This window comes from Trachurus trachurus (genome assembly GCF_905171665.1).
Source record: "Trachurus trachurus genome assembly, chromosome: 10".
Lineage (NCBI taxonomy): Eukaryota > Metazoa > Chordata > Actinopteri > Carangiformes > Carangidae > Trachurus > Trachurus trachurus.
In genome coordinates this window covers 21,471,255-21,493,019 of record NC_139894.1, presented here as the reverse complement: position 1 = coordinate 21,493,019, position 21,765 = coordinate 21,471,255, and the positions used below count along the sequence as shown (strand labels likewise).

Here is a 21,765-nt window from a genome sequence, read left to right as displayed (position 1 = left end):
TCATCTCTTACCCAGGATGCTAACAGCTCAGTAACAAGTAGCTTTCTCTCATCTCTTAGCCTATGTGCTATTTTTGATGTTTTTTCAAGGTTGGACAGGGGGGGACAAGCATACAACGTCAACCCTGTTACCACTTTTTAACATATAAATCTAAACAATTTTCTATTTCTCATAATATAATCAATATCTACAGGTAATTACCTTTCAAAGCACATAGCTTGCCCTTTAGCTAGCATTTATTTCAGCTATCAATGGGCAAATTAGCTTGAAATAGTCAACCCTGTTACCTTTACAGTGTAGACAATAGAATGTGTGTCCTGTCATCTATTACTCTTGTCAACCCTGTTGTTACCATAACGTCAACCATGTTGTTGTCATTAATTTGATAAAAATGTTTTTAAAAAATGGTAATTCAACTGTTACCATTATAATTAAAACTATATATAGAAAAAATTCTCAATAAACTCTAATTAGAAATACTGTATATTGTAAAGTTTATGTCGGTAACAGGGTTGACAAGATTAGGAAAACATTAAAACTGTAATAAAATATGGAATTTCACAGCCTGAGATGGCACAACATCATTTCTTGTCATTTTAAACTTTCTTTGATTCCTGGCTACTTAAAAAACAGCAATTAAATATAGTTTAAATTTTAACTTTTCAAAGTTGAAAAGTTACCGATTTCATGGAGAGAGAGAGAGAGAGAGAGAAACTCAGGTAAAAGTGGTACACCTGCCCCATACCAAACAGCAGACAATGCCTAGCTGATGAAGAAAGGAAATTAAACATTTAATTCCACAGGAGTTGGTAGAGATCATCAGAGCAAACATAACCTAAATCTGTTAGGAGTTGTAGTAAAAAAGCAACTGGACCTCTTTTCGTCCTGCTTTTTTACTACAACCCCACAAGAATAAGATGACCTGGATGACTGAGAACCTTCACGGACATACTAAATCTGTTAGCTATAATAATTTTATTAGGTTATACTAAATCAAGTTTTTAGCTTGATAGGGTTCCTATGCCCCCAGGTGGCCAGTTGAAATCATGTAAATAGATAGCCTATATACATAATGATTGCTCTTAATTAGTTCTTTTTTACTTCCACAAACACTCATGGTTAGTTTTGCAGCCATGCAAGCAGACAGCTTCTGACCACTAAATAAAATATCATGGCACAGTTGTTATTTTTCTACTCTTGGCACAAATATGTTTTGGTGAAGATGGAACTGTTTCATTTTTCAAAACAAGGAAAGCAATATATGTTTTTGTGCTGACATCGGTTGGATGCATTTAAATTATACAGTTGTTGTTGTTTTTTAAATCAGAGAAGCACTTTGTAAAGGTTTTACTGAACACTATTGCTATGAACAACAGATTAAAAAAAATATCATTATTGTGAAAACAAACAGTTTTATGTTGATCTCCAAAGTGTTGGACATATCCTATAAACCCTCTATGGGTGGCTTTTCAACAGAACAAACAGGACTTAGAAACGTTGTATTTATACTATGTATTTATTTCTTATAATGATGGCAATCACCTAGCGAATTAACAACATTTTCTGAAAATGCATGTGTTGCAGAGAAGAGAAGGGGGGAAAAAACAAAACAAACAACAACAACAAAACACATGCCAGTATTCTGACAATTTGATTTGCTCTCTTGGAGCAAAAGGTGAGTCATCTGCAGTTGGTGTCAAATGACTGAGTTTACTGTGAAACAGGGGAAGAGACTACCAGACTGACATACAATTCCTGTAAAGAGAAGTAGCCTATTATTAGGCTAGCTCATTCTGTCAGGTAGGACTTATTGAACTGTCAGTTACACAAATTCAATTTAACAAAGACTTTATGTTGCAATACACAACCAGCACACTCCATACAAATAAACATTTAAAAAAAAGAAAAGAATAAGATTTTAAAGATTAATAAAAGAAACAATTTGTCGTGTCTATCACGGCATTTCGACGGTGAGAACATTACTGAATGCGCTCTGCTGGAAAACTACATTACCCACAACTCCTCGCCTTCCTCTCAAGTGCACATCCTATGGTGCACATGCGCAGACGCCTGTACCACTCTGGACAGCTGTAGGAGAAAATGGCAGCACACATGCTAGGACAGCAGGTAAGACATTCAATGATTTTTGATATTTTTCATCATTTCATAACTTCTTACGGACTATTTTATAGCTGAAAATCGTGGCTTTAGTATTATACCCCATCTGTTGACCAGGAAGTAATGCTAAATGTCCAACAAATTGACGCAAGGCATTGCACTTGAATGACTGCTAACGTGTTAGCCTGCCAGCTAGCTGTCTGTAACGTAAATGGCACTAAGGGTAGTGCAAGTTCATCAGTTAAAGTTGTGGTTTCTTTGTGTTGTGACCATGCTAATTTGTCATTTCTAGGCCCGTCAGTTCAGCTCGTCTGTGGTCAGACATGCACTGGTCAAGGTAAATAATGCCTAACTGCACGGAGCATTACCGCTTGTCAAAGACTGTAAGATACGGTAATGATTCAATGGTCCGACTTTGTTATTATCTCTCTTCGTGTCCCTCTAGCCCCCCATCCAGGTGTATGGAGTGGAGGGCCGCTATGCCACTGCTCTGTTCTCAGCTGCCAGTAAGCAGAGCAAATTGGACCAAGTGGAGCAGGAGCTGGGGAAAGTGAATGTAAGTCAAAAGTATAACCTTGAAATACAGATCAATTGCATTTTGTATTTGAACGACAAAGTATTTGAATAATGGTCTGTTGTGTGTCACAGGTTGGTAATACAAGTAAATTCATACCATCTGCCTGTCTTTCCTCCATTACATTAACTCAGTCACCTTTTGTGTGTGCCATCTTGTTTTTCAGACCATGATCAAGGACCCCAAGCTTGCTGGTATTGTAATGAATCCTCATGTGAAGCGCAACATCAAGCAGAAGGCTTTCACTGACGCTCTTACAAAGGCCAGGCTTTCCCCCATCACCATCAACCTCATCAGTGAGTGCTCACTGACCTGGCCTGATTGCCCTCGTCCTTAGCAATACATAATTTTAAAAGACCATTGGTCGGTTTTGTTTGTGTATAGTCTGTGAGTGCAGTGTAGTGCTCATATACAAGTTAAAATTAAATGTTTCAGGTATATATGGATTACATAAAACATATTTTTTTTATGATAGGTGTCATCTTCCTGTGACCTCTAAGAAGTTTTCAATTAAGGAAATGTAAAGATTTTTTTGGCTTTTCACAGCTTTATTAGATAGAACAGTTGAGAAAGACAGGAAATGGGGAGGCAGAGAGAGGGGGAATGACATGCAGGAAAGGTCTGCCCGATGCAGAATTCGAACCGGGGCCACCTACAGCGAGGACTGTAGCCTCTATACATGGGGCACCTGCTTAAACTCCTGCCCCACTCAACGCCCCAGGAAATTGTAAACATTTTTAAATAAAAATGTTAGCAATAATGACTTTTCAACAGGCTGCTTGTAAACTGTAAAATATATTTCCCAGAAAAGCATTATTAAAAACAATCTCATGGTTCAGTCAGCATTGAAGTACTATTTGATATTGGCTGGAATTTCACATTTGAGCATACATTATTTATGGCAGTACCAGTTTGAGAGTATTTTTGAACAAACATAATATACAAGTGCTGTACACTGAAAATTGTTTGCTGTATGTAAGTTCAACTCATGGTTAACGGTTATTCTGGTTTTTGTTATGCAGATGTTTTGGCTGACAATGGTCGTCTTACTCTAACTAGTGATGTTATCACTGCTTTTGGCAAGATGATGAGTGCTCACCGTGGAGAGGTCATCTGCTCAGTCACTACTGCTCAGGTATGACAGGGATGGTCATCTTTGTTTAATCTCCTATACCACAAAATTAATTGGGTAATAAAAACTGCCCTATTTGTGTTTCAGTAATTTACATTTTATTTAATCCACTATTACATGATATATACGTATTGTAAAGTCATGCAATGTGTATTTATCAATTTCAGCCTTTAGATGCAGCTAATCTTGCTGATCTGACGGTGGCTCTCAAGGGCTTTCTCCAGAAGGGTGAAACTATCAAGCTGGAAACAAAGGTACTGTGTGAATGCATCAGAAACATAAAAATGACCTTGTTGCACCTAGTTTTACTTCATCCTAATAAAAGTTTGTTTCCAGTTTAGACACTAAATTGGAAACGGACATTTTTCAGTTGGAGCATATCTAATTTCCAATGTTGTCATCTCTTCACAGTCGGATCCTGCAATTCTTGGGGGCATGATTGTCAGCATTGGTGACAAGTATGTGGACATGTCCACTAAAACAAAGATTCAGAAGCTGACCAAGCTCATCAAGCAAACTTAAGTCCTGTGGACTTAATTTTTCAAAAGATCAGAGACGACCATCGGAGGAAACCCTGATAATGTATATTGCTACCTTTTCCAGCACTTGCAGTTGCTCCATAAATCCAGTGTCTGTGCTTTAGTTCATATGGATGTTAATAAAAACTACACCAAAATGAAGAATGGCCTTTGTTGTTGTTATTGTCATGACACCCCTGCACATGTTTCTACCCAGCAATAATGGAGACGTTTTTTCTGAGTAGTTGTAAAGTTGTAGTGTAGCACTTCTGTAGTTGCTTCAGCAGCTTCAACGTATATATTTTTATTTTGTGAGTAGAAACCTACATTTTGAGGTCAACAACAATATTTGTCACGGCCTTTTCGGTACATCTACATTAGGCGACACTGATCTCCCCCTGCGTTTCCTGGAAGTCTTAGTGCGCATGCGTGGTCAGCGCATCCTGTTTTATTAATTTTTTTTCCCAGGCGAAAATGGCTGCCTCTCTCATCTAAACCTCTGACTAAAGGATTAAATGTGCACAAAATAGACTACAGAAAACGCAGTCTCGCTGCAAGACGATACCCATGGACGCCTGGGCGTAGTTTTTGCTGCGCTTTCACGAAGATGTTGTTGCTGTCAGAGAAGGAAAATGTATGCGATTCGAAATTAACCCTTTCCCGTCCATCGTCCACCAACAAATGAGGTACGAACAATTCATTTTACAGTTCGTGTTTGACAATACATCACTGTGCTACGTTAAGCGTTGCAACGCTATGAGATGTGTTTGCTCCACCAAAAGTAAGCTCGTTTAAATGCTGTGTGGGGGTTGTGTTTGCCTGGGTAAACGTGCGTTTGTAGCATTTCTGCCTAATGTTTATTTCTCTGCACTTCAACAGAAAATGATGCATCAAGTGACCAGTAGCAGCAATGACTATTGTATGAGTGGACTGGCAGAGGACTGTCATCCAGCCAGCCACTTTGATCTATGTAGCACTCAGTCAAACAAATTCTACCCCTCTCCATCCAACCCTGGTTTGCAGCTGTCTCTTGCCAGCCTAGCCCCTTTGCCACAGGGCATGCATAAAGCCATGGCATGCCAAATGCAAGACGCCCAGAACGACTTCCAGACTCAGTCTCAGACAGTGAGAATCAGGGGCAATGAAACAGCAGGGCCTGATAGCTTGAAGAAGAAGAAGGGCATAGTGAAGTCAGGGCGGAGAGGGAGACCATCAGGGACCACAAAGTCTGCTGGTTACCGAACAAGTACTGGACGTCCACTTGGAACAACTAAAGCAGCTGGGTTCAAAACCAGCCCAGGGAGGCCCCTTGGTACCACCAAAGCAGCAGGATATAAGGTCAGCCCCGGCAGACCCCCCGGCAGCATTAAGAGTCTGGCCCGACTCAAGAAGCTGGAGTTTGGTTGTGACAGCAACAAGAAAGTTGACTTTAACAACTGCAGTGTTCCCAAGAAACTGGACTTCACTCCGTGTGATGTTCCACCTTTTCCATACACCATGATGGAGAAAAGAGACCTCTGTGAGCCCAGTAGCAAAGTGGACGACACCAGTGAATAGTTTTGCAGCTAGCTTGAAAAATATTTGGGTGTATCCAGGAAGAGGACGCCGAGGAAGAATTTTTCTCTCAAATGTTTTTGGAAATAACTGTCATTTAAAAATGGCTTTGACTGAGTTTTTACTGTACAGTGGTTGACATTGTCTTCATCCTCTTATAATAAATGACTGGATCAGACGTATGTTATTCCTATTTGGAAGAGGTGCATGCAAATGAATTAATCACACCAATCAGTATAGGCGAAGAAAATGTATGTATCAGATTGTGGTTCGAATTTCACTGGAGAGTGGATCTTTTTTCCCCCTCAAACATGTTCCTCTGAGTTGTAATATGTTTTCTTACTCTACTTTAACATTTCTATGGCCAGCTTCTTGTGATATTTTCTACATTTATAAAAATTGCATTTCACTTTAATCTGCCTATGAAATCACCTTTTTCCTTACCATTAATATGTGGATGTGTAATTGTCTTTTCTGTGTGTTGTCCAGTTCAATATGTATTTTATTTTGTGATATTATCCTGCATCATACCTAACGATGGGACACTGCAATACACTTTCAATTAGCTTGAACTGGTTTTAACTCAATGCATTATATCCATTTGAACACAGTATTTGTTCTCTCTTCACTTTGTGAATCTAGTTTTGACTTATGTATTGTATTGCCTGTTCTTGTCCCCAAACTCACTTGATAAGCACTTCCAGATTTACATGTATGTTGTTATGCTGTTCATTAGGAAAAATATTACTTCATAAAACAGAACAATGCTGTGTGGAATATGTAATAAATGCTAATGTGATGTATGTGAAACCAAAATAAAAGAAAGACATGGTGTTTTCAACACAACTTCTCTTCTTCCAAATCGAAAGCATGTAATTCACCCTGTGGGCGCAAGGGGGCTCGTGACCCAAGATAATAGTTATCACCTTTTCATAATACCTTTATTTACCTCCTGCTAAATAATATTGCGGTGCACTGTCATACGTGATTTTATTTTATGGATGTGTTATTACACCGTGTCATCGCAGAATTGGTTAGTGAGACTGAATAAGGGTCATATTTGTACATAAACGTCAGCCAGATGATCTTTGAGTGTGGGTGAATAAGTAACTTCTCGAAACTGCTTGGTCTTTTTTGTTGTGCCATCCACCTAAAAGGTTACGAAAATGAAGCATGGAAAGATCTGAACCAACACCCCTGATAGCACGCTTTAAAAAAAATTTACACAGAGGTAAGCTCCTCTCCTGTCAGGTCGGCGTGTAACTGGATGGTCTTTGTTTGATCTTGAAGGACTGGCCCACTGCAGCGAGCCTATTGTGCACTCTGCGCTTGCACGTATATGGATATTTACCTATAAGATTATACACTGCGCGCACCAAATCCGTGTCAATGTTGTGTGAGAGCAAGCTTGAAGACAATCACTGATGTTTTTTTATTTATTTATTTTTTTAATCGGAGCAGATCGTTGTTGTGCACGCTTACAGCCACAGATTCCTCCTTGCTGTCTCTTCTTTTCCTCAGCGCCTAGCGGCCTGTTTCCTCATGTCAGAGGACTCTTGTGTGGAAAGGCAACATGGCGCACGGAGTTTGGTTTGACCGGAGAGGCCGTGTAGCTCTTTGCGCTCTGCAATCGTTTTGTTTTGTTATCATTCGTGTTTTGCTGTCGACACTGAGATAAAATAAGCCCACACCACTCAGGAGAGTTCAACTTAGAAACAACGGGCCAGTCGCGCAGAAATGTGACAAATCTGTAAAAGAAAAAAAAAAAGGTCATCCATCAAATTGTGATTATTGCGTAAAAAATGTGTTGTTACATATCAGTGACTGTTTGAAACTTCACCTGGATGTGGATGTGCGTGCACGTGCGCGCCTGTAAGTGTGCGCGTGTGTTAGGAGGGTGAGTGTCACGGCCCTCTGCAGACGGGGGGTTGGGTAGCAGTGCCGATTGGTTGCTGCTCACCAACACAGTCAGTCTAGGCTTGTTTTAACATTAACCGGGGGCACTTCGACAGCAGGCAAAAATCATGTAGTAAATAAGCTGCTGTGGCTGCTAGGGGACGGGTAATGGCAAACAGAATTTTGCCGCTGTATTATGTGGCAGCGTAATGGGGATTTACTTGTTATTTTGTATTTATGGTGACAGTTTTTAGAGGGCCGCCGCTGATGAGGCGATGAAGTGCAGAGAATGAGAGCGGTGCCTTGGCCTGCTAGTGCTGCTGCAGCTGGGATTGTGCAGATCCGCTTTCACAAACCGAGAAAAACACTCGCTTTGTGCCACATTATCAAACAGCAGTTGTTGGTTTCACGGTGACCGACCTCCAAATGGTGAGTTTTTCGCCTTTTTCCACGTGTTGATGGTGTTGTGAACTTAGTGCGGATCAGTCCTTTTTTTGTGTGTGAGTTAATAGTAGCTTCCTATGTCGGTGTGTGGTTGTAGCTTGTTTGTGTGAGCCACTCACAGTGTTTCTGTGATGGCTCAGTGTCACTACCACTGTTACACAGCCTCAGCGCTCCTCCATTGACTGTAGTCAGTCAGCGATCGCCATGACCCACAACCACCAGACAAAGCGATCCTATTTTCTAATAGTTTGTGAATGAAATATGGACGAAGCGGGACAGCGTTTATGTTCTGTGTTTTGTCTTGTACTGTCCGACCGGCCTCTAGTATGGAGGCCATGCAATGTCGGCTTAGTGTGTGTTTGTGTGTATGTGTACGCACAGTCCATTGCTGGTATGCTCCCTCAAAGGTTTCTGTCGGATATGATTGCCGCTCTATTTCCGCAATGTTTGTATGTGATTGTCAGCATGTTTTTTTTGTATAGTTTAGTGTACAAGTGTCATCAGCTCCCACAGATGATAGTGAGAAACTTGAATGGTAAATTATATGTCTAACCTGCCTCTTTTTTTTTATTTGACAGGATATAGCCATGCCATCATGAATCAGTCATACAGACAGGCTGTTAGGGGCTCAGCGTTTGGTCCTGGCCAGCAAGAGCTGAGGCCCCGCAATGGCCTTGTGAGCACTTCCTATGGAAACCAATGTGGCATTGTGAAGCGTGTATCAGACCAACCGTCACCTGTACAGCTGCCATCCTCCAGTCTCAAACAACCAGCTGTGCTTGGATATAATCAGCCAGACCGAACTCATTGCTACAGCCCGCTGAGGAAGCTGCAGGACTTCAACTCTGTGGTCACTAGGCCTGACCTAGAGAGGGACCTCCATTCAAGGAACCACTTTCAGTGTGCAAGTCCAATCAGTGACGATGATGAGTTTGAGGCGCCGTCAGTCCAGCTGCCTCCTTCTCCAGGCAATGATGACATGGACTCCTTTGAGACTATGCAGGATGTAAACAGAAATGGCTTTTCACCCCAAAGCTCTGACAGCTTGGAGCGCTGTTCTCCAATCCCGAATGATTACCTGCATTTTGGATCCGTGCTGTTTGATGGCAGTGACATTAAGGAGGAGGACGTGGAGGGGGAGCTCAACAGTAGTGAGGACCTGATACCCTTTCACAACTCTCAAAAGTTAAGTCAGGACCGAACTGTTACTGACAGTAAGACCACATGTGATACAGCGGTGGACAGGAGGACATACAAACCTACTGTCTTTAATCTGATGTCCAAGACTATATCTGAACTCAACCCTACACTAAGCCCCAGCGCACTGCCAGAAATCACTATGAGAGATGGGTGGAGTTTCAGTGAAGAATCAGACAGTGATGGTGAACTTGCATCTCCAATTGACCCTGGACTAACTTCACCATCTGGTACCAACTCTAATGTGAGTCTAAAATACTTGACATACTTTCTTTATGAAGTTTCTCTTGGTTGTGTATTTCCATGGAGAATGTGGATAGGAGTGTCTTTGCCTTAAAGTGATAGATACCTGTGCAGGTGCTAATTGTACCTGTGCAGCTCCCAGCTGTGTACATGTGTAACAGTGTTGCTCAAATGATAAATGTATCAACCTTTTAGAAAGGAATCACTATTTTGCCTCTGACTCTATTTTCTCAGAATGTCAATATGAGAGAAATGTTGATTTACCCTATATCAGACACACAGTGCGGCAGTTTTCTTGATTAGATGTTAATTTTTTATTTAATTTATTTATTTTAATGTTTATTTAACAGGGACGATACATACAACATTGCCACAAAGAATGAAAAATGCGATGCATACAAGACGTCTAGCTTCAGCTAATTTTCAGTCTTTGTCCCTGGTCAGGCTAAAGAAGGATAAAAGATACTGAATACCGTTACAATAAGTGCAATAATACAAATACAGTGAATAGATATCATGAATAAATAAACACAGCTACAAAATTTAGATTAAGAAGTTGCACAGATTAAATATTGTGTTTTTATTGCCCTGTTTAGTCCAACAGCCCAAAGAAAAAGCCTCTTCCTGCAGTAAAATACTTGGAAGGGGACTTGGTGTGGGCAAAGTTCAACAGACGACCCTGGTGGCCCTGCCAAATCACCTGCGATCCAGACCAGGGGAGCCACACTAAGATGAAAGGTGAGGTTTGATTTGCATATGGCTTTTATGATTAAATTGTTTCCCACAACTTGACCTTTACCCTGAGAGGTTATCGCCAACCACAGGAATTTTATTGTGTGTAAGTTAGTTAATAAAATTACACATAATTTGCTCTGTCTCAGTTCCCAGTCCCCGTCCTTGTCGGCTGTATTTCCTGGAGACGATTGGAGAGATTATAGAACGTGCCTGGGTTCAAGGGAATGCGATTCTTCCTTTTGAAGGAGGCCATCAGTTTCAAGACTTACCTGTGCTCAGAAGGAGGGGGAAGCAGAAGGAGAAAGACTATAAATATACGGTAACTTATGAAATAACTAACTCAAATATAATCTATGCTGACTGAAAACATTATTTTGAATGTTTGTTGTGTTCTTGGCAGATACCCAAAAGTTTACTGACTGCATGGAAAGTCAGTGTGACTGAAGCTGAGTATCTGCTCCCCTCCCGACAAAGAAACACTGAAACTGTGCTTTCAGTATCCGTCAATGGAGAGGAGCGTGTACCCAGCCCACTCCCTACTGAAAAGCCACAGGAGGTCACCTCTCCCACTGTGGACTCTGGCCCAGCACCATCCCCGACAGCAGCGCCGCCCAATGAAAATGAACAACATCTCACAAAAAACTCTACAGTTCAATCCAACAAGAGCAAAGCTTGCAAGAGGAAAAAGAAATGTCTGTCGGATATATTTGGCCATATAGTTGGTGGAACAAAGGAATCGTCTACTGTTGCAAACATTACAGACAAGTTTCATACAACAACTTGTGCACTCAAAGAAGAGCCAAAGGACTCCCCTTATGCTGACCTGGACTCAGTTCCAATGCTGCATCGTCCTAAACGTACAGCAATGTCCCCGATACAGGATGTAGACAGACTGGTCAGAAAAGAACAGGGTTCAACAAAAGCTAAAACAAAGTTGACTCAAAAAGTGAATCAATGTACAGATTCTTGTGAAAACATTTTAACAAATAAGTCGACATCTAAAGATAGAAGTTCTGAACAGAGTTTGGGCAGCTGTAAAGAACTGTTGTACAGTTCAAATGAAAAGCACTCTATGAATCTTCCTGCCAGTAGTCGTCTGATGACGAGGGCTCTGAAAGCAGAGGAAGAGACAGAACTCAAAGACACACTGGCCAGTGTCAAAACTGAAATGTCTCCTGACTGGGAATCCCCCAGCAATGCATCATCCTCTGCTGATCACGGCTCTCCAAAAAGGCGTGCAAGGAAACCTGATAAGAAACTGATTCGTAATGGCTCATTAATAAAGTCTAAGTGTGCAGGTTCCAGTGTACCAGCCGTACAACCTGTTAAGATCAAAACGGAAAATGTGCCAGATCTTTCATCATCTTGCTCCCCATCCTCGTCTCTGTCTCCAATGGAAGCCTTTCAGGATGTCAAGGAAGTAATGTTTAAATCTCTTGTGAAGGAGGACTGCAGTGACTCTGAGAACACTGTATTTCGGCCCGATTCCAATTATAAATTCAGTACTTTTTTGATGCTGCTGAAAGACATGCATGATACCAGAGAAAAAGAAGGCAAACCCCTGGCTCTTCCGCCATCACCAGTGCTGATCAAGGAGGAACCCCTGGTCATCCCTACTGCTCCAGGAGGTGTCCCACCGGGTTCTCATAATGGTTTTACTCAGGGGATCAAAACAGAAAAACGTCAGTTGGGGAAATCCACAATACCCAATAACATGACAGTAAAAACCAAGAGCAGGACTAAAGCTATCATGACAGCTGATACCTACCACTGTGAAGACTTTCCTGGTCTCTCTCTGACTGGGAGCACCGACAAGCAGCGTAGAAAACAAAGACTACCAGCCAAACTGAAACTCAGCATACCTGGCCTATCTTCAGACTTGGCTGACTTGGCTTATGGTAGGGAGTTTGTTAGTGGCCATGCTGATTTAGCTGGCCCAGGGTCTGGTCCTCCTGTCACTGCTAATCCCACACCCCGCTACCTCGACAAGAACTCAGAATCCACAGTGGCTCCAAAGAAGCGCTGGCAGATGGTTGAGGGGTCTGCTGAGAAAAAGAGTGAGGTTATGAGTGAAGTGAGTGCTGAGATGAATGGGTCTTACACCACAAGACCGTCACCAGATCTTCTTCTGGGAGTTGAGAGGCTGGAGGAAAATGACTCGTTCTTCCTTGAGACAAGCAGCGCAGCCGGTAAGAGAGAAACTTCTGCTGTTTAGGTCGTCCACTAAGATGTTAAGATGAGTAACAAAAAAGTCACCTGTATGTCACATACGTTCACACAGGGAATTCAGAGAACAAACGTCTCCGGAAACCAACTAAAAGGCTCCTGGAGTCAACCGAGGAGTATGAACAAATATTTGCCCCAAAAAAGAAATCAAAGAAACACACCTCAGAATCTTCCAAAATGGTAAAAAGTTTATCTTTCTAGTACTTTAATTCAATATAAATGGACATTACTACAACTGATGTAAATATCAAATATCAGATTTTCTGTATTGTTTACATAGGCATACTATTTAATAATTAATTACAGTTAATAAATATGTGATGCAACCTGTTTCCAAAGGACAGACTTTTGGTTCAGTTATCTCAACTATCCTTCTTTGCAAATGTAAAACTTGTACTTGCTAAGTCTAAATTTGATTAGTTGTGTAGGACGTACATTTCTCCAGGATAGATTTTTAGGGAATAATTAGTATCATATACCATAGTAATCATTCCATCATTCCATTCTTATTATGACATTATCAATCTACCATTGCAAAAACAAATCTGATAGACTTCTAAAATCTGGAAAAGCTTAAAGTATCACTGGAAAATGTCGCTCATTATGTTATATACTCTCTGTTTTTATTTGCATGTGTGTACACAGCAGACATCAGGGATGACAGCACTCCATGATCTCAGTATCACACCAGGATCCGTTACCTCAGCCTCATCTCCTGTAGAGCTCACTGATGTTCTGACTGAACCTGAACAGAGTCCATCTCAGGATGAATTTTCTCCTCTAGCATCCTCAGTATCCCCAGCCACAACACAACCCTCGCTTGACACAGAGCCGGCAGAAAAAACTGATCTACCTCCTGAATCTGGTAAATATGTTTAAGTATGTTGTCGCTGAATATCATGTTCAAATTCAAATCAACTGTCATGCCATATGATACAGAATAGACTGGTGTTGCTGTGTTGAATATTTAAAATCTCTTATTATGAAATAACCATATTGCTTTTGTGATGTTATTTTTACACTTGAACAGGAAATTCAGTATGTGATATTCCTCCTGCAGACACAGGGTTATTAATCCAAGAAAGAAAGAGGCCAAGAAAACTGTCACACAAGGTGCTTGAATGTCCCATAGAAGAAGTGTCTATTACTCCTGTTAAAAAGAAGGTATGTTGGGATTGAGATGGCAAGTTCACTTATATATTTACACATGTATTCAAGATAGTGTTTAGAGCAGCACTGAAAATGTACGTATTTTCACTATTTTTTATCTTATGTTTTTTTTAGGAGCCAAGACGACACAGTGCAGTTACCTCCGAGGCGAAGGTGTTAGCCAAGAAAACTCAGGTTATCTACGAACAAATTCTATCACTATTCTCATATCCTAATGGACAACATGATGGTGAAATGAATATGCTGTCATTAATCATCCTAAACAATGTCACACCTGACAGGCTGGATCTGTGAAGAAAGAGAAACATATACCCACCACATCCTCAGCCCCTGCTGTTGCCTCCCAGCTCTCGGAGAGCAAAGATGTTCTCACTGGACCCAGTCCAAACAGGGCTCCAAGCCCGCCGGAGTCTAAGACCCCCAAGCAGGAGACAGAGATGGAGCCCCCCAAAACTGAGGAAAAACAAAATGTACACACTGGAACACTAACTCCCAAACTCGAGGTGAGCGTGTTGTATTATTCAAAGATGAAAATATCTGCAGTGCTACACCAATGCACATGGGTAATGGTGCTTCTTTCTTAATCTCTGTAGGTACAGTCTGTGGGTTTGAATGACAGCTTCTCTTCCCATATGGATACTAAAGGGAAAATAGGAGCAACATCTTTAAAGGAGAATGTTTGTCAGGTAAGCCAATCTATCAGAAAGGAAAGTCTTTTTTTCTTTGCATGGATCTGTTTTGGACACATCCTTCATTTGTAAGAGACAGACCATTTGCATGTTTTTTTTTTATTGTGTATTTGTATTTATGTTTGTACAGGTATGTGAGAGGACAGGAGACCTGCTGGTCTGCGAAGGCCACTGTTATGGAGCATTTCACCCACAGTGTATCGGCCTGTCAGTGGCTCCCAGGGGGAAATTCCTCTGTCGTGAATGCAACACTGGTGAGTGCCCCAGCGTCTGACAATGGCAGCACTGATCTGTCACTGATCCTAAAACGTGTACGTGTTATCTCACACAGCTTGTGTTTAAAAACTTAATTTCTATTTTCTTCTTTCCAGGTGTCCACACATGCTTTGTATGTAAGAAGTCTGGTAGTGGAGTAAAGCGCTGCATGATACCACTGTGTGGGAAATTTTACCATACCGACTGTATATTGGCCTACTCTGCAACCCAGCCACATAACAAAGGCTTCCGCTGCCCTCTGCATGTTTGTCTGTCCTGCCACATCACCAACCCTCTCAACGTCTGTAGCTCTAAGGGTAAGCTCCAGTCTGCCTGTGGATATTATGTGATGACTGTTAAATGTCAGAGAGGTTCCCACAGATTTAAACCATGTTGACTTGATGGCCTCATACAGCTCCTTATTTCATGAGCGACGATCTGAGGACTGTGCATCCTGTCAGGCTAAAGGCCTTTGCATATTTCTAAAAAAAAATATTAAAAGTGGTGCTGTAGCCATCATCACACATTTTCTGCCTGCTTAGCAACAACTTGTACTGTAGGTTGATAATAATAGTGTGTAGTGTGAAATGGATCCATGTTTTTGATTATGCATTTACTAAACGCTGAACATCAATACGTCAGTTGTTGGTAAACAGGCAGTCTGCTTCTATTCTTGTTCTGAGATTCTCCACACTATCGTCTGTTATTTGCATATCCCTTGTTAGTTTGAATAAAAATGGCCCATCCCTTCTATGAATGACTCACTGTTTCGTGTAAACAGAGAGGTATTATACATAATGAAGTGGCTTCAAATAATAGCTCTTTAGCATCTTTGCTCATGTGTGATTTGAAACACTGCCAGTAGCCAGAGATGTTTGGTTCATATAATAAACTTGAAACAGCTCCTGGTCCTCTGACAGTACACACAGTTTGTGCAGTTTGACCTGGCTCTATGTAAAACAATTGCTCCACATCTTTTTAGCACAGTAATCATGATTTAAACCAGGCACTTTTAAACTTTATCTTTCTTTGAGTTTCCAGCTCTCCTGATAATCCTTTAAATTAATCAATTTGTGCCAATCAAAGTGTAATGAAACCAGACATTTGGAGTAGAGGCGTATTTAAAGTGCTTAATAATGCATTCAGTGGACTGAGGGAACTGTGTGTTGTCAGTTTGTTGTTACAAATCTTCAATTAAATGTCCAGATGTGCATGGATTAAGATGTCTTTGTGTCTGCATTTCTGTTCTAGGTCGCCTGGCTCGATGTGTGCGCTGCCCTGTGGCTTATCATGCCAATGACAACTGCATGGCAGCGGGCAGTTTAGTGCTGGCGAACAACAGTTTCCTATGTCCAAACCACTTCACTCCTCGCAAAGGCTGCAAGAACCACGAACACATCAACGTTAGCTGGTGCTTTGTCTGCTCTGAAGGTGAGTTTGGGTTGTTTTGTTTTTGTTGTGATCTGCCAATCAAAATAGTCATCGTAGTAAAGCTGCTACTTTTCTTAATATGAGCTCAGGGGAGATACTGTGAAATGATTTGGATCTCACCACTCCTAAGCACATTTTCCCCAAAAGCCCCATTGTTTCAGATATTTATAACACCCATTCAAAGCATTTGCACTTAAATCCCATTTCACAAATGTATGATTGATCTAAAAACAATCTTTTCATTTGTATCTACTCACAAATACTCATACAACCCAGGATCTCAAAAGGCCATAGTGCCCTAAAGGAATATGTCTGAACTGTTACACGTTTCAGTTTTGCACCATCGTTGGGGGCAGTGATGATATGAATTGCAGCAGTTATTTGAATCATTTGATATTTAGGAACTGGTAATTCCTCAGAATGTGTGAGGATTCAGATTGTTCTAGAAATTGAAATACACTTTTGGGCTTTGGTAAGTTGTAATGGCGATTTGTCATGTGTTTTATATATATTGTACATTGGACATGTTTATTTTTTATAAACGATGTACTAGCCTAGTTTGTTTAGACAATAAGCTAAATCTATTTTCATTTCCCTCATCATTGTTTTGTGCTGTGATTTTGTAGGGGGCAGTCTGCTGTGCTGTGAGGCCTGTCCTGCTGCTTTCCATAGGGAATGTTTGAATATGGAGATGCCTCAAGGCAGCTGGTTCTGCAATGACTGTAAAGCTGGGAAGAAGCCTCGTATTAAAGACATACTCTGGGTCAAATGGGGACGTTACAGGTAACTGCATAACATCACTTTCACATCCATGCATCGGCTAATGAACCCATATTTGTGCTTATGAAACCTGACCTTATTCTTTAGGTGGTGGCCTGCAGAGGTCTGTCTGGCCAAAGATGTTCCAAATAACATCTTGAGAATGAAACATGAAGTAGGAGAGTTCCCAGTGCAGTTCTTTGGCTCCAAAGATTTTGTGTGGACATACCAGGCAAGAGTCTTCCCATACATGGAGGGGGACACTCACAACATTGAGAAAATGGGGAAGGGTGCAGATGCAGTGTACAAAAAGGGTATGTGCTTAAAACAGTCAGATTGCTGTCTATGTTTTTGCATTTGCTTAAATGAAAATACTGTCTCATGCAACCGTTTTTTGAATTTTAGCTCAAGTTGCAAATGTGTGTCTTTATAGCCCTGACTGAAGCAGCAGAGAGGTTCAAAGAGCTGCAGGCAGAAAAGGAAATGAGGCAGCTTCAGGAGGACAGAAAGAATGACAAGAAACCTCCTCCATACAGGCACATCAGGGTACAGTTTGTCACCAAACGTACTATAATTGGTCAGACTGACTCAAGACCAATTCACTGATACATGCACTGTAAGAATCATGCCGCCCTCTCTGTCCCTTAGGTAAACCGGCCAATTGGGAAGGTGCAGATCATCACAGCTGACCTATCAGAAATCCCACGCTGCAACTGTAAGGCCTCTGACGAGAACCCGTGCGGCATCGACTCGGAGTGCATTAACCGCATGCTGATGTATGAGTGCCACCCTCAGGTGTGCGCGGCAGGGGAGCGGTGTCAGAATCAGGCCTTCACAAAGCGCCAGTACACAACAGTGGAGATTCACAGGACACTGGGTTGTGGCTGGGGTTTACGTGCTGTGTCGGACATCAAGAAGGTAAGTTGGGGGGAAAAAAAATCTGTCACACAAGGTTTTTGAATTGTAAGTACTAAACACATTATTAATGGTTCATCTCCCTTATTTTTCTGCTGCGTTGCTTCTCAGGGAGCCTTTGTTAGTGAATACGTGGGAGAGGTGATAGATGAAGAAGAATGTCGAGCCAGGATCAGACATGCCCAGGAGAACGATATCTGTAACTTCTACATGCTTACACTGGACAAGGTGAATCTCAGCTAAATACCTGCTAACACAGTCATGTACAATCAATCATGCACTGCTTAGCAACCCACTTGGTTCATAATGCAGAACAGATGCCAGCTTGTTACTTTTTTTTTTTTTTTTTTTTTTAATTCCAGGACCGGATCATTGATGCCGGGCCCAAAGGGAACCAGGCTCGCTTCATGAACCACAGTTGCCAGCCAAACTGTGAGACCCAGAAGTGGACTGTGAATGGGGACACCAGAGTGGGGCTGTTTGCTCTACAAGACATCCCAAAAGGTTTGAGTGACAGCCTTGTAACTCGGTTTTGATGCTTTGTATTGTCTAGGATTAAAAATGCAGATTAATTTATTGATCTACAAACAATTCATCTGAGTTCAACGTGGAGCTAACCCAGTGTGTCTTTCAGGTGGGGAGCTGAATTTCAACTACAACCTGGAATGTCTTGGGAATGGGAAAACTGTCTGTAAATGTGGAGCACCAAACTGCAGCGGTTTCCTTGGTGTCCGGCCAAAGGTAAAATAACAAATTGTAATAGTTTTGCTGCTTTATATTGTGGGCACACTTAACTCAACTTTCTAAATGATCCTCTGACCACATCATCTGGCCTAAATTGACAACTTAAAATATGTGCTGGTCTGGAAACTTATTTTTTCCTTCTTTTTGCTCAGAACCAGCCACCAGCAGAGAAACTGAAGGAAGGTAAAAGGAAGGTCCCAATGAAGAAGAAGACCAAGCAAGAAGTGACCAAGGAAAGAGAAGATGAGTGTTTCAGCTGTGGTGATGGGGGACAGATAGTGTCCTGTAAGAAGCCAGGCTGCCCGAAGGTCTATCACGCTGACTGTCTCAACTTGGCCAAGAGGCCTGCAGGCGAGTAGAGATGGAGAGCTCTTGGTGTTTATTTAAGGATTACTTTTTAACCCATATCATATTACTAAAGGCTCCCTGTTAAGTCAACTTGTGCTGTAGCTGCCTGACTCAACTTTGAAATATCTTCAAGCATGCATAGTTTTAAGGAATGAAGACTGGGCAGTGCTGTCAAACAATTAAACTCCTGACTGACCGACAGTGGTTCTTAAGTAACAGGAAAACTTCTTAGCAACTTATATTCCATGACTGATGAGAGTTAAAATAGAAGTTTTTCTAGAATGTAAGATTTAAAAACGTGTCTGTAGTCAGTTTGTAAAGTATGTCAAAGGACTAATTTAAGGATTTCAGTCCTCTGGAACTGAAGATCGACCAGTTTGGATGTCATTCTTTGGCTAAATTTGGGTGAAAGTGAACTAAACAGCAAAATATTTGATGACTATGTTTTTTGTTAAAGGGATAGTTAAACATTTTGGCAGATTGGCCCATTGCCATAAATCCCTATAGTGTTAGGAGTAGGTTCGTTACCTTTATTTGTCGATGCAGGCTGCTCAGAGCTATGCTACGGAGGCTCATGGGATTTCTTGGTTTCCCTCATCAAACTCATCAAATACACAATCCAACAACTCCAAAATGCTTGAAAACAACTCTCGTAACGTTCCTTTATTATCTCATAGCGTGGTGAATGTGCAGGTCACAACTTGTCCACGGTCGGGTTTTGGAGTTGTTGGATTGTGTATTTGATGAGATTGATGAGGGAAACCAAGAAATCCCATTATCCTCCGTTGCGTGGCTCCGCTCCGCCGTTTTAAAAATAGCTTGCACCAACAAATAAAGGTAACGAACCTACTCCTAAAACTATAGGGATTATGGCAATGGGCCAATTTGCCAAAATGTTGAACTATTCCTTTAAATAGTGACAGAGCAACCAGATAAATCTAACAACTGTATCTGACTATCTGCTGCTGCCATGTCATTACTGGGTTTTTCATAATCTCATTATTTCAAGTTTTACCTTCATTTACACCTCCTTTTTATTTTTTACTTTTCTTGCTTTTTAGCCTAAAAAACTTAAGATAAACTGAGTAATGACACTAGTGTTTTCTGCAGGGCGGTGGGAGTGTCCATGGCACCAGTGTGACATCTGTGGAAAAGAGGCAGCTTCTTTCTGCGAGATGTGTCCCAGCTCTTACTGTAAGGAGCATCGCGAAGGTATGCTCTTCATTTCCAAACTGGACGGCAAATTGTCCTGCAGTGAACACGACCCCTGTGGGCCCGAACCTCTGGAGCCAGGAGAGATTCGTGAATACGTCCCCAACACGACCTCTGTGAGGCCTGGGGCCATGGCTGTGAACGCCGCTCCCTCGCTGGTCCCAGATACCAGAAGAGCCGGTTCATCTGCTGCCACGCTCTCTCCCCCTGCTGGTCAGGCTGCCCTCGGCCGAGTGGAGCCTCCTCCTCGTCTCTACATCAACACAAAGACTGCTACCTCGAGCTTCATCCCCTCCAGCAGGTCTTACCCTGCAGACAGGACTGAGGGCAAAGCGTTTTCTACTCCTACCTCCTCCAAGGACGAGAGGGAGGAGGGGGAGGTGGAGGATGGGGAGGTGTGTGGGTTAGAGGTGGAGGAGGTGGAAGACGACGACGATGATGACGATGAGGACGATGAGGACGCGGAAGAGGAAGAGGATGAAATGGAGGAGATGGAGATAGTGGAGGACGAGGAGGAGCCAGTGTATGGAGGTGACCAGCCGGAAGAAGAAGATGAGGAGGAGGAGGAGGAGGATGACGATGACGAAGAAGACGACGACGACGACGACGAAGGAGGGGATGTGTATGACACTTGGGGTGACTATGTCGATGAAGATGCTGATGCTGATATTGATGCTGATGATGATGATGGAGAGGTGGAGGGGGAGGACTTGGAGGAATGGGGGAGAGTGGAGGATGATTGTAAATGACTCGGCCCATCCATTCCCTTATAAATAGTCAACAAAACAAAACTCAACAGACACTGAAAGGACAGAAAGAGTTTGATATTTTGGTACCTACTTGAACGCATCACTGCCTTCACTTTGGTACTACATTGCCTTCTCATCCACTGCTGGACTGACGGTGGGGATGTGTACTGGTGCTAAGGCTTGAGGACTGATTCAGTCCATCTCTTTATACTTCTGTCGATATGTTTATTTGTGTCTGGTGCTGTTATGTTCTTTTGTTCTTTCTCTCATTATTGTTTACATTTTTTGGCCTTTTTTAAATGTTTGGAATATAAGAAAAGTTAAGAAGTTTCAAAAGTTGAGAAGTTTCACCTGACCAAACTGTCACCATAAGGGCATCTTATGTTGTTGTTACTGTCTTAACCTTGTCTTTCTAATTACAAGAGTGATAAAAATAGTGTTCTCACTGGTCCATGTTACAGTAGGCACAACAATACCTGCTTGGTGCTTCTGAAGAATGCAAAATAAACCCACTGGAGTCGTTGAGACTGAAATGATTCTTGTCAAGATAAAAGAAACAGTCAGTACTTTCTTCTCATTCATTTACAGTTTCTACTAATTCATCATTTTTGTCTTCAAACAGGTAGGTCAGAGCTCAGGATCGAACTCGCAGAGAAATAAAAGAATGCAATGCCATTGCACAACTAAAATATGTGTCACGGATATCACTAACATTGGTTTTATGCCCATCACTGCTGTCCCATTAATGAAGTTAGAATAAAATCAAAGTACTTATTCCCATGGTATCCAGAATTTCTCTCTTTTCAGTAACACTGCAGAAGAAATTTTAGTCAGCAATACATCACAGTTTGCACTA

At 41.7% G+C, this 21,765-nt stretch overlaps 3 protein-coding genes across 6 annotated transcripts; all 3 read left to right on the top strand.

The window, feature by feature from the left end:
• Positions 1-2,043: 2,043 nt before the first annotated feature.
• Positions 2,044-4,507, top strand: atp5po (ATP synthase peripheral stalk subunit OSCP). The gene is made up of 7 exons (XM_083980932.1): positions 2,044-2,127; positions 2,411-2,455; positions 2,564-2,674; positions 2,859-2,988; positions 3,715-3,827; positions 3,992-4,078; positions 4,236-4,507. The coding sequence occupies exons 1-7, from the start codon at positions 2,101-2,103 to the stop codon at positions 4,344-4,346; spliced, it is 624 nt and encodes a 207-aa protein (XP_083837058.1). The 5' UTR covers positions 2,044-2,100; the 3' UTR covers positions 4,347-4,507.
• A 205-nt stretch (positions 4,508-4,712) lies between these two features.
• LOC310992764 (UPF0461 protein C5orf24 homolog) lies at positions 4,713-6,699 on the top strand. Its single transcript, XM_083980931.1, has 2 exons — positions 4,713-5,028; positions 5,222-6,699. The coding sequence occupies exon 2, from the start codon at positions 5,225-5,227 to the stop codon at positions 5,897-5,899; it is 675 nt and encodes a 224-aa protein (XP_083837057.1). The 5' UTR covers positions 4,713-5,028; positions 5,222-5,224; the 3' UTR covers positions 5,900-6,699.
• A 182-nt stretch (positions 6,700-6,881) lies between these two features.
• nsd1a (nuclear receptor binding SET domain protein 1a) lies at positions 6,882-21,445 on the top strand. Of its 4 annotated transcripts, none has more exons than XM_083981002.1 (23): positions 6,882-6,929; positions 8,815-9,677; positions 10,273-10,414; positions 10,558-10,730; positions 10,812-12,600; positions 12,693-12,817; positions 13,283-13,502; positions 13,698-13,801; positions 13,922-13,981; positions 14,089-14,310; positions 14,401-14,493; positions 14,627-14,750; positions 14,868-15,068; positions 16,003-16,182; positions 16,809-16,965; positions 17,050-17,255; positions 17,375-17,487; positions 17,590-17,859; positions 17,968-18,084; positions 18,219-18,360; positions 18,491-18,597; positions 18,753-18,951; positions 20,059-21,445. In XM_083981002.1, the coding sequence occupies exons 2-23, from the start codon at positions 8,832-8,834 to the stop codon at positions 20,907-20,909; spliced, it is 6,441 nt and encodes a 2,146-aa protein (XP_083837128.1). In that variant the 5' UTR covers positions 6,882-6,929; positions 8,815-8,831; the 3' UTR covers positions 20,910-21,445. The 4 variants fall into 4 exon arrangements, with proteins under 4 accessions (XP_083837128.1, XP_083837126.1, XP_083837127.1 ...); XM_083981000.1 differs by lacking the exon at positions 6,882-6,929 and adding an exon at positions 7,042-7,127; XM_083981001.1 differs by lacking the exon at positions 6,882-6,929 and adding an exon at positions 7,330-8,221.
• Positions 21,446-21,765: the final 320 nt, after the last annotated feature.